This window comes from Haliotis cracherodii, unplaced genomic scaffold (assembly GCF_022045235.1).
Source record: "Haliotis cracherodii isolate W230 unplaced genomic scaffold, xgHalCrac1.p SCAF_10, whole genome shotgun sequence".
Classification (NCBI taxonomy): Eukaryota; Metazoa; Mollusca; class Gastropoda; order Lepetellida; family Haliotidae; genus Haliotis; species Haliotis cracherodii.
Window position 1 is genome coordinate 24,288,964 of NW_027266265.1, and position 17,784 is coordinate 24,306,747.

Genomic DNA, 17,784 nt, shown 5'->3' on the forward strand with positions numbered 1-17,784 from the left:
CTCGCTGACCAATTGTCAGGCCTCAAGACAGACATGTTTCATATGACCGACGAAATGTGGACAGTAATGCCACGTACATAGACTCAAGAGTTAGACCTTGTGTTCCATGTGATGGACAAGAGATCTGTAACAATTTTTATGATCTCGGCTGCAGCCGCCAACAGTGTCCTTTCATACATACTTGCATCATTTGCCATTCAAGAAAGCACGGCAAGACACAATACAAGAAAGAGCAGAAGGATTGACTACACTATGTCTTAGACGAGCGGGCGCTAAGCAGACATTGACGTTAACACCCATTGACATTGAGAGATTAAAGGCGGACTTACAATTCCACCCAGACAAGTGTTTCTTCGATTATCTCATTTCTGGCCTGGAGACAGGATTCAATCCAATGTTAGACTCCGTGCCTAAATTGACAGTGGAATGCCGCAACAACCTTAGTGCCAGGAGAAATCCAGTGGATGTGTCCGCAGCTGTCAGGAAAGAATGTGCCAAGCAGTACGTTATTGGGCCTTTTCATAAGTCACCCTATGACACATACAGGGTTAGTCCATTTGGACTTGCCGAGGGAAAATATTCTCGGAAGAAACATTTGATATTGGACTTATTGGCCCCCCATGATGACGATAACATTCCAAGCATCAACCAACTAATTGACAAGACATCTTGTTCTCTTTCCTACGTGACACTCGATAATGCCATTTCTATCATTATTCAGCTCGGAAGAAGGGCCCTCATGTGAAATCCAGATATAACTGACACTTTCATCAGATCCCACTTGAACCCGAATACTGGTCATATTTCGGGTTCAAGTGGGAAGGATTGTACTATTTCGACACCCGGCTTGCCTTTGGTTGCCGATCTAGCCCCAAAATATTTGACACTCTGTCTCAGGCAATTTTTGGGATTCTGAGACACAATCATGACTTCCTTCATGTGCTACACCTGCTGGACGACTTCTTAGTCATTGACCCTCCAGGCCACAATGCTGAATCGACCATGAGCACTAAACTGTCTCTCTTCAAGAGACTCAACATTCCACTAGCTCTCCATAAGACCCAGGGACCCCTTACAGAGAGATCGAGTATTTAGGCATCATTCTTGACTCAAATCATATGACTGCTAGGTTACCACAAGATAAACTGCAACGCATAGCAGAGCTCCTTGGCAGATATTCCACTAAGAGAAGTTGCACCAAGAGAGAACTTTTCTCCCTGCTTGTACACTTGAACTACGTTTGCAAAGTGATTGTGCCAGGCAGGACGTTTGTCTCCTGCTTGCTCGAACTTTCCACTACAGTTGATAAGTTGCATCACTTCTGTTAGCTTGTCAGGCGATTGTAGAAAAGATTTAGCTATGTGGAACAAGTTCTTGATAGAATGGAATGGTATTTCCCTCTTCCACGACCTCCACATCTCACCTACCACAGACATTGAGCTTTTCACTGATGCGGCTGCTACAGTGGGACACGGGGGCTATTACCAAGATGCCTGGTTTGCTTAGAAATGGTTGGAGAAAATGCTATGTAGTATGTCTGGAGATTTGTCTATGGCCTTCATGGAACTCTACCCGATCGTCCTGGCGGCTATTCTCTGGGGTCATCTCTGGGAGAAAAAGCGTGTGCTCTTTCATTGTGATAATCAGGCTACCGTTTTCATCATCAAGAAGGGTAGATCTAAATGTAAAGGTATCATGTCCCTCATGCGCCGATTTACTTGGACAGCAGCAGTCAGCAACTTTGTGGTATTAGCCCATCACGTACCTTGCTCGAAAAATAACATTGCTGATTCATTTGCAGATCACCATGTTCCAAGCCCTGGCACCACATGCACAACCTCACCCACTCCAGTGCCCCTCCAGCTAGCAAGTAATGTGGCCCTGAATGCGCATCTCAACAGACTGTGGTCCGCGGTCAACAGCAAGGGTACTGAGGCCGCGTATTTGACTGGTATGAACTGTTATGTAAATTTCTTGCTGACTTTCAGACTGTTTCAAACTCTATTCCATCACAGACTCCTTCTGGTGAACGAGGTATATTTACAGTACTTCATTGCCCATTGTTACAGCATGCTTCAGTTGAAACATATCACTGTTAAGACCTACCTAGCTGGGGTGATTTTCTTTTACCTGCAACGTGGCATTACCACAATATTCGACTATCGTGGATCCGGGGCGTTGAACAGATTGCAGTCCATCATGAGAGGTGACAAGAAGTTGCAAGCTCCTACTCCAAGAAAACGACTTCCAAACACCTACACAGTGTTGTTGCGAATTGTGTGTACACTGCATGCAGGAGTACTAGGACCGTTAAATGACCTTGAAATCGAATGCATGTACTTAACTGCCTTTTTCGGGTTTCTCAGATGTCGAGAAATCATGTGTGCTGCCTGGTTTGATCCCAGCACTAACATATGTTTGAGTGACATCAAGTTTGACTACGTTAAGTGAAAGTGCACTTTCCTGCTGAAAGCTTCCAAGACGGCTCCATTTCAAGTAGGGGTTCCCATAATATTGTTTTCTAATAGTCGCTTGTGCCCGTTCTCAAGTTTGAGGAAGCTCTTCCATACCAGAACTCTTCAGCGATCTTGTAGTTGGGATGCACTATTCGTGGATGCTCAACACCAGCCCATCACTCGGGCAGTGTTTCTGTCCTGGCTCAGCAGAGTGCTGACTAGGGCCGGTTTTAACTCAAACAAGTATAGCAGACACTCGTTTCGTATAGGAGCTGCCCCCACCGCAGCTAGCGCCCGGGTGGAAGACCATCTAATTAAGACAATGGGCTGCTGGCATTCAGACTGTTTTCAGAGATATATTAGACTTCAGAAGATACCCTGCTTAACGCACAGCGGTCTTTATGTGGACCCTAATCTACAATACAGACTCCATGCCATATTATTCATGTTATAGTTCGCAGTTATCATGTTTTGTTATTTTGTATCGATTAATCATCTTTGGGGGCACTCGGTCGTACACAACCTCGTTTGGGTGTCTCAAGGCATTGCATGCCTCAGGCAGCAGCATTACATGGCTTGGGGCCCTAAAAAATCCCTTACCTACATGGTCCGGCGCAGCCACCAGTTCCCATTCCATACCCGCAGGGTACCCCTATTCTTCAATCTCATAAAAATCTGGTACCTCTACACCTCTCTACCCACAGGGTATCCCTATCCTCGCAGGCTGGCACGGCCCTAGAACTAAAACCTGTCCACATGACATTCTGTGTGCGACTGAGCAGCCCCCTTGTATATATCATATATATCTCAATGTGTATTAAATTATATTGTTTTTACCCTTTGTCGTGTTTTCATTGCACAAAAATGTAGCTAAATATGGACACACCAGTCAACCCCAAAACTATAAACGTTATCTCACGGTCTTTCTGAGCCTCTGATTGTGTATAAAACTGAGAGAGTGTTGGCCTTGATATTGGGTCAAGTGTCTTTCCATAAACAAGGAAGTATTCGTGCACGGCAGATTCAACATCCTTAAACGTTTGAATTGAATGTACTTGTTTACGCAGTTCACCATTAATAAAATCTAATCTCTCCATTCTGCACCTGGCCCATTGTGATTGGGCTTTTTCGATTTGTTCTAATGCTTTATTATGTCGTTTACGCTCCTCTTCAATTTCTTTAGTGTTTGATTCCCTCATAGTAGAAAATAAAAAATTACTCCTCGAAAAAGCTAGAGCATTAACAATAGCTCCACCAACCACCATCGCAATTAATGCCATACTATATGTTTATAAAATATTCAAATGTTTAATTACTTCATTATGTTTTCTTGGATAAGCCCTTGTTTGATGAACATATCTTTTGTAGCCATTGCTAAGCCTACATCTAGAACCATTATACTGATAACATAACCATTAAAATCTAGCTTGGGTGGTTAAGGCTTTAGTAATCATTTTAGCTATACGGGCATAGCCAATGGCCAAGCCGCTGAACACTGCTGAATGATAGTTTGCCTTTACCAACATTTTACCTCTGTAACTGGAGTACTCATTGCTTTATAACATTACGTGAAGGCTTAACTCTAATTGAACCTCATCTAATTTTTGAACTTGTGGTGTTTTCTCTTCCCCGGTTATGCTATAGCAACAACCCCTAGTACATAGGGAACCCAAGTTTTAATCAGGCTATGTTCACTGTTTGAATTGTAGGCATTTGTCTTCCTTGCTAAAGTACTCAAGGAAATGATAAAAACCTGTTTTTCTCAATTTAAAATTCGACACAAAGTGTTACGTAGCTGTAAATACGAAATAACAAAACAACTGGAAAAGTACTAGTCTGGATTTCCTAGTTTGATCTCAGTGAACAATACAAAATGTACTTTACAGGAGTAATTTGTCGGCACTTTCAACATTCAAAAATAAAACTAAGTCCAAATTGACATAGCAGAAACAGACTATAGGCATTATGCACCTGTTCTCACCTGTCGTAAAGGTGTCATAGGTCACCTTGATCTACTTACACCTGGTTATGCCCTGTTTCACAATAGTCTGTTTTATTCACATTTTTACACACTTTTACGTGTAAAAAGGCATAAAAACATTTGATACACTGCATTTGTGCCACAGCCCAATTAGTACTAATTTAGTTGTTTGAATATTTACATATTTTGTATATTAACTGCATTTATTTAAGATCTGAGGTCGAAAAAACAGGTTTTTTTCATTTCCGTGAGTACTTGAGTGCTCCCTTCCTACCAGCTGCGACTTTTCGAGGATTCTTAGTCACTCTGACTTGTGGTGCAATCGCTTGTGGTGTTTCCACAATCACTGGTGTTTGTGGTGCAATTGGGGATTGTGATTCGTCGTTCACTTGTGGTGTCACTTGTTGTATTTCCATCTCCATTACTAGTAAGTGGGCATGTATGTTTAAATTGACAATACCTAGCCGTTATTAAAGCGGTTGTAAGTGGCACTAAGAACATTCCGTATTTATGATAAAACTCACAGCTTACTGCGCTTATAGCGTGTTCGATGAATGGGTCTTTCTCTAGAGATTTGCATAAATACATGCGATTTTCTGCCGGGATAGGAAGAAACGTACTAGCTACAATTGTGTAAAGTTGTAACATAGCCGAACCTATTGTTTTAGTCATGGAAACTCCCAGTCTAGACTCGTAACGCGCGTATAGTTTTTTAATTTCCTCGTCGGTCATGTTATCAATTTTTTCAGTGGTATAATTTCCCCCAAATATTGGAAACATTTTCCACTGGCTACCAAAACCGTGAGTCTTTCTCTATGATTATCTAAAGATTTATCTACCATAGGTTCTGGCTCATCTTGGAGCAGTTGTTCGATAAGTTCATCGCATTCCATAATGAAATACCTAAGGAGATATTTAAGTCTAACATAATGAAATGTGACATATCCAATACAGCCTGAAATAATAAACTGTTGCAAAAGAATGAGGATTTCAAACCACATTATGACATAATAACCGCTAATGTTCAATTTATCGTATTTTTGCTATATTTTGCTAAATTTTGCTATAATTTTGCTATATTTTTGCTAAGCAATTGCATAAGCAGCGCGTTGATCGGTTTTTAATACAAGTTTTACAGTGCTTCTGACTTTATCTCGCTTGAGTTTGGTAGAAATAACATCATTTTTGCGTAGACATTCCTCAAATGAATCTCGATCTTTGCAATGAAACAGGGCTACCCATTTGGTCTGCTCTCTGAGATCTTTCAGGACAGAGTTGTATTTTTGAGTAAATACCCAAACGCTATGCTCCATATGCCGTCCGGAGAATGCTAAATATGAAAGTATATCTTTCTTTTTGGTCAGTTCTTTACTAGCACTGCATTCCTCTATTATGAAAAGGGTTGATACTCCTTTGTATTTTTCGTGACATACTTGTAAACAGTCTTGCCCGGATCAAGTTTGTACACCCCGGGATCATTCATTACCCAATCTCTCGATAGGTATGTTTTATTAACGTTTATAGTCGGGCACAGAATAATAATATGGTCGAAAACATTCCGATAATGATTTTGTAAAATATCTAGAATAAAAGCTGTTTTTCTGCAACCCGTTTGCCCGCAGATGATAGCACAGTGCGGTTCTTTAGGTAAAAGATTATTAATAGATCGCTTGCACGAATCTTCCATTCTGTATATTAAGTTGCGCATCCATAATCAAAACTGGGGGCATAAAGAGATACACCACATCCTGTTGTGGCACACCATATGACAAAGTTTAACTGGTTTTGCCAAAAGTGCATTGGATTGTGGAACCAATCATACACCATTTTATCGCTAGTTGCCGTGACCCTGTATTTTTCAAAGATATCAGGGAAATGAACAAAACACTTAGCACCAGAGGTACTTACTAAAAAAGTTGATTTCATATTTAAGTTATGATATAGTATCTTTGTATATTTAATATGTATGTTACACTCACAGGAATAACAAATGGCCAGTCTATTCAACTGCTTCATACTATCAATAACTCGGCTGGTCAACTTGAAGTCGCTCTCTGGGATGTAACGTATTACCCGCTGTGGACCAATATAAGTGCTGCGAGAAAAAATAATATATCAATACTAGGTGGCGACAGGCACGCTATATCTGATGGGTATTACAGCGTATGCTCACTCAATGATGAAATTTTTAAGCGTTTGGGAGCTAGTCTCACACAAAATGAGTCGAATTGGATGCTGATTTTAAACGCTGGAGAAAAGGATATATATCTTCACAGGAACTTAGGAATTAATACACTTGGATTACCGAGAGAATATATATTACCCGACAAAACATTGCATGGAGTTAAATTACCCGATTTAGTTCCCTATGAAGAGTTGTGCATCCATCTTGATCAGATCAGTACAATGGATAATATTCAACTCAAAAGTCCTTCAACTCTGCCTAGAGTTATTCCAGTCAAAGATGAAAAATGCAATAGCGGTAGAACGGAATCTTTCTCATCATTACAATATAAAAAGTTAAAGCGGGGTATTATTTCAGGCCTCAAAATTTCTTGTGTGTAACGCTCCATATTATAAATAATGGTTGATTCATCAGGCCCTGGAACACTCAGACAAGGTAATACAATTGCAATTTCCGATCTTGGAGACACAGTAGGATTCGTTAAACCCGGTACCAATGGCGCTTTAAACTTACAAGATAATGTATACAAGCGGAAAGAAATTGTATTCACAGCTAATCTAGGAGATTTAAGTGATGTCGGCGTTAGTAGACTCAATAAAAACACTTCATACAATCTTTCTCGCAACAATGATAATAAATGGACTATGGTCGAAGCAAAAATCGAGTGGCTATTGAATATCGTCATTACCCCACCATATGTGATGACGGGTAAGGGACATAATTTAACTAAGATAATAAACAGTGGGATGGTACTCAGGGCTTATATCCCCACAAAATGAAAGAGTGTGTTAGTCGCTCCCCTACCGGAAAACACAGGTCATATGTTATTGAGTCGTCCAGGATTAAAAAATGTTTAAATTTGTTTACTGAATTCAATGATATAAAACAGAACTTGAATGATATACCTGATCTTTCTACAATTATTATTGAAGTCTTGTTTGGAGATGCACCAGAAGATGCCTTCGAGATATTACCAGGTCTATCAATTAAATGGCTTAAGAAACACGAGCGTCAACGTTGCAGTATTATTTATATGGGAGTATCACCCGTTGCAACCCTTGAGGTGGTCCAAGTTAATAAAGGTGACAGCATTTCGCTTACTAAGATATTTATGCCACATAATATACATCTAATTAGGTTGACGTATACTCTCAAAACATTTAAGCAAGATCAATTATAGACTATTATATGATATAATAATATACATTATCGGTTTATATCCGGCGCTCGATGAAGCATCTGAAAAGATGGATACTGTTGATGGATTTCGATTACATCAAATAAGCGACATAAAACATCGAATAGAGAAGGAGAGAGAGTTGAGACTTCAATTGTATAAAAAGTATCGCAGAGCTGTGAATGCTCTCGACGGAGTTGACACTGCGCTTGTAAAAGCTTGCATGGGACTCGGTGTAGCCGGTGTTGGTTTATTATCAACTATAATTGCTGCGCTTATCATACTTGGTATGTAAGTAGCAGCCGGAGTCTCAGGACTGGCAGGAATAGCGATAAAATTTATTTCTTGTAAGTTGCAAAAGAAAGCATTAAAACATTATAATGTTCGGATACTCGCCGAAGCAAAGTTGAACAGCATTGAGGATCATATTTCAACAGCACTGGCTGATTGTAAGATATCCAAGGATGAGTTTCGTTTAGTGTTGTCAGAACTATCCAATTACAGCGCAATGAAGCAGGAGATTTGTCCAAATTCTCATAAGACCAGTGGTATTAGCGAAGACGAGAGAAAAAAGTTCATAGAACAGGGGAGACAACAAGCGCATCAATTATTCCATGCCAAAGAACTGGTTGGAGATTAAAAATAGATTGCTTGATCACATTTAAACGAATGATTACATAAGTCTATAATAATGTTAACAAAAAGTGTATATAATCTGGTCTCCTAGTAAAATGAATGAAGAACTTAGTGAAAATGTTGAATATCACTTTGTTCAAAATAATGGTATGCATATGAGTAAAAATAATAGAGAATACTTTCATTACAATTTAGTTTAGTCTCATGACGATCGTTGAATCGCATCATCATTTTTGCATAAAAAATTCCCTCTGTAGTAGCAGTATTGGGTATATATCTGGCTCCAGTGTAGTTGCGGCAGAACTGTCATTTCTTATACTACTAAAGATTTGTTAATGTTTAGTTATTTACAGCTGTTCACAGCTTCTAAAATATTAAGTTATATTTTTATATTTTGTACCTATTTTTTCCACAATGATTATGTGTATGGACACTAAATATTGGTGTTTGTATTGTCATAGCGACTGATTTACGACATCCATTGTCTGAAGAACATTTGATTGCAAAGGCTCATTACCCTGGAGCCATGATATCTATATGCCTTGAAACACTTAATTGCTGTTATTTATTAGATGCTAATCCTATTTGTTAATCCCCATTTTTGTGTACATCGACCGTCTGCCATCCTGAACAGGATGTGCAAGTATGTCACTGATGATTTACTGTTTACATTTATAATTATTACTTACTAAATGTCAGGTAACCTTGGCTATATAAGCCTTGGTCCAGAGAGGAGAGTAGGAAGGAGAAAAGAAAGGTCTTACCCTTAGCCTAGCTAGGGTTAGGCTGGGTGCTCCGGGGCACCAAGACAACAACCACTACCACTATGTGCTGACTTGGCACATGGTGTCATTTGTATGTATCTATCTACATGTATAAAGTAAAACTGTATATACTGCAAGCCATCGTCTCCAAGTTGTCACTTCCTACTGAGAACCATACGTCGGCCTCTTGTATATACGAGTATGCAAATTGTTCATTAATCAACGTCGGACAGACACGCGTTGTTAGTATCATGATATAACATTTATACTAAGTTTTCCTATAATAATTAGATCCACATCAAGTGCTTTTATAAGTTATCATGGTGTAATATTAATACAACATTTCGTATAATTATTGTTTAGCATTTAATACATACACTACATTTCATAAGTAACTACCCCTATTTTCGCGAAATTTTCTCGCCACTATTGCGGCACTAACGCGGAATTATCGCGCCACCTTTGAGCCATAAACGCGAAACTATTGCGCCACTTTCGAGACACTTTCGCGCCATTTTCTCGATAACATTTTACAAGATCGCGCCACTTTCGCGCCACTTTCACGGCACTATCGCGCCACTTTCACGGCACTATCGCGACGCTTTCGAGACAGAATAGTCACGCTATCTTGTGACAGTTGTGCTAAATGCACGGAACAATATATTGTATTGTTTTCCTTGACTGATTTTGAGTTACGTTTTCCATGGCATGCTACTCTGCATTATTTAAGATCATAGTGTAAAGCTTCTTTTCCTTTTACAAATACTGATATCTATACTTTATTTAGACTTCAAGTGTAAGGTGATCTTGTGGTCATGACTCCAATCACAAATACTCGTACACACATTAGCTGAGGTGATTTTCACGGCAACAAATAAGACAGAACAGAATCAAACACTATCATGTGTCGGCCAAAATGACCGTCAGGAAACCTCATAACCAACTAATGTTTTGTGCATGTCTAGTATCCCATAATGTTTCGTGATAAGTTTCATTCTGAATATAATGTGAAATAGTCTGGACAAAATCGTTTGGTTATTAAAGATTTCCTATGGTAAATGAAGTCCTTCACAAATATTACGTCGTTAGGTATTTGTATTACACAGTTCTTGATGTGTGGACGACTATTAACATTGTAAAAGAATACTCTTTTTATAGGAAACAAAATAAACAAAACCATTTCCATAATTTACTTCTTTTCCATTCCATTCCGACTATATCATAAGCATGTGTTAATGAATCATACTCATGAATCAGGTTAGAGCGTATCCACCACAAACACATGCAAATGCAAGTCAGGTATTTGCAAGTCAAAGACATACATGTACAGTTACCACATTGAAATAACACAACTTTATACGAAGCTTCTGAAATAAACTTAGGGAAGAGCTGGTTTCGTGTTTTAGAGGAAGACACTAGAATATACATGTATGTATTTACATAGACTTATCAGGCTGATTATAACTAGATTTGATTGGGAAATTTTAATCAAATTTTTTTTTTCAAGTACATTTCTTAGAATTAATGAGAGAATGTAAATCTTCCATGAACTGCTATTTGAGCGTCTTCAGGATTTATAACATGGCCCCCCGATTTTGATATCAGTGGGGGGCACGGGTGGCCCAGTCGTCTTAGGCGTTGCGATTCGCTGTGCATAGTTGCGTCCCTTGGGCACGCCAGAAACCTATGATTGTGGGTTCGAAACCCGGTTCGCCCCAATTAAGTTTCTAGGTTTGTCAGCACCATGCCCTTGCTCGTGGGTTTCACCGAAGTGGTAAACGTCCGAGACCTGCATCCTTTTGGGCTTTCCTCCCACATTAAGCTGACACGCCGTGATATAACTTGAATACTTTAAATGGGCAATTACCTAAAGCAATTCCCCGAGAGTTGTTGCCTTTGTTATTGTTTTTCCCCGTGAGTACCCGGATGATATAGCAGAGATCTAGACTAGTTCGCGGCCTGTGCTGCGCCATTCGTAAGCGCAGTTGTCACTTTTATTGACAGTATAAGGGTGTATGGTCACATTTATCAACAAAATGATAAACAGTTTTGGAAATAATAAGGAAATGTAGGTATCTTTGTGGGTAGCATCATTAATGGTGACGGTGTTTTGATAAGTCACTTGCTTGGTAATTGTGTGATTTTCGTTTACACTATTTTGACTTGCAACACAAAGAAAATATTTCACCTGCCCATTGCTTATTTTATGGTGTTTATTTTTTTACAGTCAAAATGTGCAAACGTTTCACTTAGGAAATTTATTAAATGCCTAAATATTCAGTTATTTCACAAATTGACTGAAAAATATGCCCATCTGTATTATTATGATGACGAAATCCAAACATTTTTATGTTTAATATCATCACCAAGTGACTGAAAATGTAAGGATATTAAAAGTACATTTCTATATTGTTTGGATTCTAATCCCAGCATAATTAATCTATTGTGATGTTTTTAAGCCCTTTTGACAGTATTAGTCATTTTTAGTCAATCTGTTAAATAAATGAACAGATTTTTCAGTCAATCGCCTGAAATATTTAGACATTCTATAAATTGCCTGAGTGAATCATATTTTACACATTGACTGTAACATACACACGCATACAAAGGAAAAGACTTGTGACAAACAACGTCTATCGGGCATCAAGAACTTCTCAACCAAGACGTAGAGGAACAAGAATGATTCTGTTCAATGCTAAAGCAAATGAATAAAAACAAAATGCAAATATCATAATTACAACCTACCAAAGTTATATGTATATTTTTAGTCAGCTGCCTTGTTCGAGGAATGCAACCGTAAATATTCACATAAAGGAACAATATTCCACACATCTGCAGCTGTACAAAGAAACTTACTGGATGTCACGTGTCTCTGTAACAATCAAATATTTCAAAATATATTTATCGTTTCGGGATATCATAACCCGTGTTTGGTTTCTCAACTGATCACTTAGTTTGTTTCAGTTGTTTCACATAGGTGTCAAGTCTCAAAGGTCAGCTGAGAAAGCCCACGTGACAACTGTTTTCATAATGTCCACGGTTCTTTAAAAAAATCCATTGAGTTAGATAACAATGAGCAATCAATCAACGTTATATCAGCTTTGAACAAAGTATGTTGTTTTCACATCGGCACTTCACGCCCAGATATTGGGGTATTCCGTCTGCTTTAGTAAACATACACATGAAAACGCTTACTTTTGACAAATCCACTGTGCAAAATAACAGTGATTATTCAATCAATGTAATTTCTGCTGATCCTTTGATGGCGAGGAATGATGGTGATCACTCCTCTTGCTGGGCTGAAACGTGCATATTATATGACATAAATTTCACCTCACTTCAAACCGGGATTCGGTTTAAACCTGGATTTGAATTGAATAAGTACCCCAGACACACGAAATGCCTAATGGGAACCTTTATCAGGTAATCTGAGTGGTGCCTCCAGTAATTATACCTGTAATAAATTAACTGAGCATCAATTGAATTACGACAAATACACAAGTTTAGGTTTATACCAGAAAACATGGATGACAACTAGGGAGTAGTTTACCCACGCAATCCGAAATCCGAAAATGCTTTCACTGAAGGGATACTTTTCTTATTATAAACTATAACCACCAGGGGTATTTCCAAATAACGACATCCGATGAGCTTCCTGAAGTGGTCTAACGGGTTCATTTTGTGACACGTGTACGTAGCAAAAGTGTCAGTTTAATGCTTTGCCTTAAATATATGCAATATTTATTATTAAAGCAATACACAGACTTCTTTCTTTAGATACGCATGTATGTGTTTAAAAGAACATCCTTGAAAGGGGCCCGGTGGAAATATTATCTGGGATGGTAGGAGGCAAGAAGATTGTGTTGTATTATTTTCCACTTACATGGAATTAACGTTTCACGAACGCCCGATACTATCACTATTTGATAGTGATTTATAAACACATGCTCACGATACAGTCGGAATGCTTTTAGCAGAGATTTTCTTTTGAATTGGAAAGGATTGTGTCGCTTTTATTATGAAACTGTAGCATATTAAATATTTCACTAACATTGTTGGCGGGTGTTAGTGCAGTCAGTATAGACGCTTGAATTTCGAAATATACCATTTTAAGTTTGAATCCATCTGTCAACATATCCGATAACACACCATGAGTAATCAGAACCTCTCTTACTTTCTTAAACATATGTTCGAGCTCAAATTAATTAATTGAATTGTTTACAAATATCAAACGATGCTTGGAACCCATGTCGCCAATGTCTTCTCCATCCAGGGAATATTTACCAGAAACAGTGTCAAAAGCCAATGAAGCGTGTTGATTGGTAAAACAATAGAGGATTATAGGAAGCGTCTCACAGGCAAGTGAGCGAGGCTCAAGATGGTGAGCAGAGGTTTCAGCTCCACAGGATCCCAAACAACCAACCAGGTCGAAGGCTGGCATTCTAATAAAAGTAAGCGGGGTCCGACCAGACACGCATTTATAGACGGAACAAAAAGCTACATGCAGTTGAATGCCGGGGGTCGCCTGACACCTAAGAAGAAAAAATAGGGCGCCTGATAACGCCCTGCAGACCACCCAACGCCTGCTATGGGTGGCCAAGCAACCATTCAGCAATATCATGACACTGTGTCAAATTATGTTAGCTTATAAATGTAAATGTGCTTATTTAGAAAGTGCAACATATGTACATTCGTATTTGAATTATCGCTTCAGGACCATCGCTTATGTATCCTTGACTTGATCATCATGCATGTGACAACCGTTACGTTCGGTACTTACTTACTTACTTTGGAGATTTAACATGCGCTTTCCGACTGATGCGTATTTCGCACACGGGCCCGGCCAGGCCATTTAATGCGTTTCCGAAAGGGGCGAAAGTGGTCTGTGCAACCCAAGAGGGGGGTTTAGGGGTTGCTTATATAGAATTTGGGAATTTTGAGATTTGGAATAGATGCCGATGGGGTTAGGGAGGAGAACTAAGGGAGCTGGGTATGGTGGATGTTTGTTTGTTTATGTGATTTTGATTTGGTAGGTTAATGTGTTTTTAGATGCGTTTTATTAGTTCCATTTTGATTAAGAATACGCCTAAGGCCTTGAAGTTTTCTAGTTTATTTTGTGGGTTTAGTATTGCTTCTAGAGCGAGAGCCTTGTTTAGATTGAGGGTGGTTTGTAATGCGGTTCGATGTGTTAGGTAGTGTGTGCAGTGGATGAGTGCGTGTTCTGGGGTTTCTGGTTGTTTGCAGTGTGGGCAGTTACCTGTAGTGTGTTTTTTTTAAATTTTTTTTAGTTGGTTATTTAGGTTGGTGTGTCCTGTTTGGAGTTTAGTGATTACTCTGCCGATTTCTTTTGATGGATGGAGAATTTTTGGTTTAGTTAGTGGTTTGCTGAGCACTTTTTTGATTTGGCTATTTGAGTTTAGATATAGGTTATGCCATTTTTGTGTGATTTTTTGCTTGTTTACACTTTTAATTTCTGATTTTGAGATGGGTAAGTTTAAGCTTATTTCTGGGATTTTGAGGGATAGTTTAACTGCATTATCGGCGTTTTCATTACTGTGGATTCTTGATTATGGAGGGCTGAGGCCATGCCCATTAGTTCTGCTGTGAATATTGATTGGTTGTTTGGGAGTCGGAAGGATTGTGTGGTTACGTTACGTTCGGTAGTAAACCGTCCATTATATCTAAAATGTTAACTGTTCTTTAAACATGACGAGGTGTATAAGCGTACGCTTAGACAACAAAGGCACACATTTGAACCGACTGTTGCCGCTCAGTCATCGTCATGCATATCATGAAGTAATTAGGGTATTGTCACTAAAGCTTCGCGCCCGTGACGAGTCAAAGTACGTGAGGGGTGTATGAATGTTTTAATGCCTCACCGTCACACGAAATGAAAACCGGGGTCACTCGAATGGTTTATGTAAGACAGTGGCAATAAATAAGGGCGTCATGAGGGTCACACTTTACAGACAGGCGATAGTCAATTTACGTCAGACCTCTATACAACGTTAGCATATGCTCCGATTAAATCCGGGGCGCATTCAAATATTATTGTCTTATCAGCAGCATATTGGGTGAATCATAACTATAATTATCGGATGCTTAACGTAAGTTAGGGACATATTCTAGAATATTTAAGACTTAAAAAAAGATAATTTAGTTGATTTATTTTGATAATAATTTTTATTATTATGAATATCTCCTTAACGAATATCTAATATCAGAAAGAAGATTGCAGCTCGCTTTAATGTGCATTCTATCCTCGGCAGTTTGATTTTTGCAATTTTTGCATTTACGAATGCTGGTCACCACTCCGTAACAATTAATGCGATGGTAATTGTGGATTAGCCTTCAAATGTTATTACTGTAGAATATCACTTTTTGTAAGTATTATGAAGTGGACATTTGGAGGCGTCTCAGGATATCTTCCAGAATGTGTTTTCTAGCATTCACCACTAATTATAACAGTGTATTGGAAACATGTATAGATTGCCTGGCTGTAGATAGGATTTGTGGTCTTAACAATTACCGGGTGTGACAAAGTATACAAGATCTCATTAGGGGATAACAAGGGTATCAGTTTAATATTAGAGGACGTTGGTAGTGAATACGTAATGGTATGTCGATTTCTAATCCTTTCTTTCTCTGTGGGTAATCCTTTCAACCTGATGAAAGGAGGTCACTCAACCAGTTCGTGCTTTTTTTTTTGTCAAATGTGTCTTTAAATGAAGGACAGCTGAACAAAGAGTAAAATCTATTTCCCATGTCACTTCCAGCTGGTGACATGTAGTGATCTTGGCATGTGATGATGACTTTTCATGTTTATATTATAATAGTTTGTCAAACTGTAATATAAATTATTAATTTATTCAATGTGAGGAAATGTCAGTACGGGATATTGTCCGAGTAGGGGACTGTCGGTGTGGGGGAAATGTCCTACACTCCTGAAATATATGGTGTGGTACATAATAAATGAGCAAACAATCCCGCGTTGTAAATGTTCCTATTTTAGAACGTAATATGTGGCAATGAGTATGATAACCTTTTTATTCAGATAATGCCGGAGGGGCAGCAGCAGAAGCCAGCACTGGCTTGTTTTGTCCTATCCGTTTTACAAAACGTTCTAAAACAGTGTCAAACCATACCTACATTGTTTTGTGTGATGGATGATACAGGTACATTCTATCTCGTCTTCTTAACATTCACTTACTTCATTAGTGCAGGCGCACACGTATAACAAAACACAACGACATGAGAAACATATTTTCATGACCTGTAGCCTAGAGGTCCTTGTCAATTGTAGCCCTCCCTCCTTTAGTGAACATTAATAAACAACCGGTATCGATACATAACATGTTCTCTGGTCTCAAATCAACGTAACAAGTTAATTAAATACTGCGTAGCAATCCTATTTCAGTGAAGGAATGTTTAGAACAAGACGACACAATGACTGCATAGTGTAATGTGTTTGAAGTCATTGTTCTATATTCTAAGCAAACACGATACCACAGAATATGTGAGATGTTGCTGACGAAGAAATATGATCTTGTGTCAACTCAATTTAATTTTTTATTTCAATTCAATTCTTTATTTTTCAGTATAAAGGCCATAGGCCCACGTACAAATACTCGCTGAAAAATACAGTATACATGTAGATCTTGTGTCACAAATATATGGTAATCCTTGTTCCTCGCACAAACCTATTGATATCGTTCATATCTGTTGCGCTTCCGTCCTAATGACCATGAGTATTACATATGTTCTTAAATGTAAAAACATCTTAAATGCCACTGGTTAACGCTACTATTCAATTGCCTGCACAGCTGAATCTGCCCTACTCCTACAATTTGCTGGAAGGTGGATTTCATCCTCCACGTTTATGATGTTATATAACGCATGACTCTTCCTGTTATTTCGTGCACCTGCTTAGCATTGTGAGTAGACAATGTAATTAACTATCCGAGTTGTCTGGCTATAAGTTACATAATAAACTGTGGGGTGCTTTTTTTTATTGGAGTAGATATTCTCAGTATATTCATTGTGAATAATGTTGCAGTCTGGTTCGCTCTTGAATGTCTAGAGAATAAAGAATTCATCAAATCACAACTATATCTGCAGACCCTGTCACCAAAAACCCTAATCCTTTCAGATTCATTAAGTGGGCTCCAGGCTATAAAAAAACTAAAACACAAAAAACGCCCAAAACTAATACAACAGATAATCAAAAGCGCCAACAATCTACGTAAACTAGGTGAAGACATAGAAATAGTACGGATCCCTGCCCACGTTGGAGTGTTTGGCAACGAACACGCAGACAAAGCAGCCAAATCTGCACTAAAATTAGAAGAAGTAAGCATCAACCTACCAATGTAAAAATATTAAATTAAAAGTAATACAAAAGTGGCAAAATAACTATCAGAAATAACTAAACTACAAACAGGCGACACTAAGTTAAACTCCCACCTACACCAAACTAAAAAAACACACATAATACTATATTGCACACAGTACCAGCAACATAGAACAACACTCCAATCCACTCTAAACTGCAACAATCAAATGACACTAGCAACGGTACTAAACCC

The 17,784-nt window shown here is 38.6% G+C and overlaps 2 protein-coding genes across 2 annotated transcripts in view; both read left to right on the top strand.

Annotated features, from left to right (window-relative positions):
• LOC139454193 (uncharacterized) overlaps positions 1–17,784 on the top strand; it is a 182,715-nt gene that overhangs the window by 43,048 nt on the left and 121,883 nt on the right. The gene's annotated exons all lie outside the window — the stretch shown is intronic.
• LOC139444241 (uncharacterized) lies at positions 1,360–2,451 on the top strand. The gene is made up of 2 exons (XM_071225167.1): positions 1,360–1,487; positions 1,800–2,451. Exons 1-2 carry the CDS (start codon positions 1,360–1,362, stop codon positions 2,449–2,451), a joined length of 780 nt encoding a protein of 259 aa, XP_071081268.1.

Coding starts and splice junctions, on each gene's coding strand:
- LOC139444241 (XM_071225167.1), top strand. CDS start 1,360: ATGTGGAACAAGTTCTTGATAGAATGGAATGGTATTTCCCTCTTCCAC. Junction 1,488..1,799: donor GGACACGGGGGCTATTACCA/AGATGCCTGGTT, acceptor TGATTCATTTGC/AGATCACCATGTTCCAAGCC.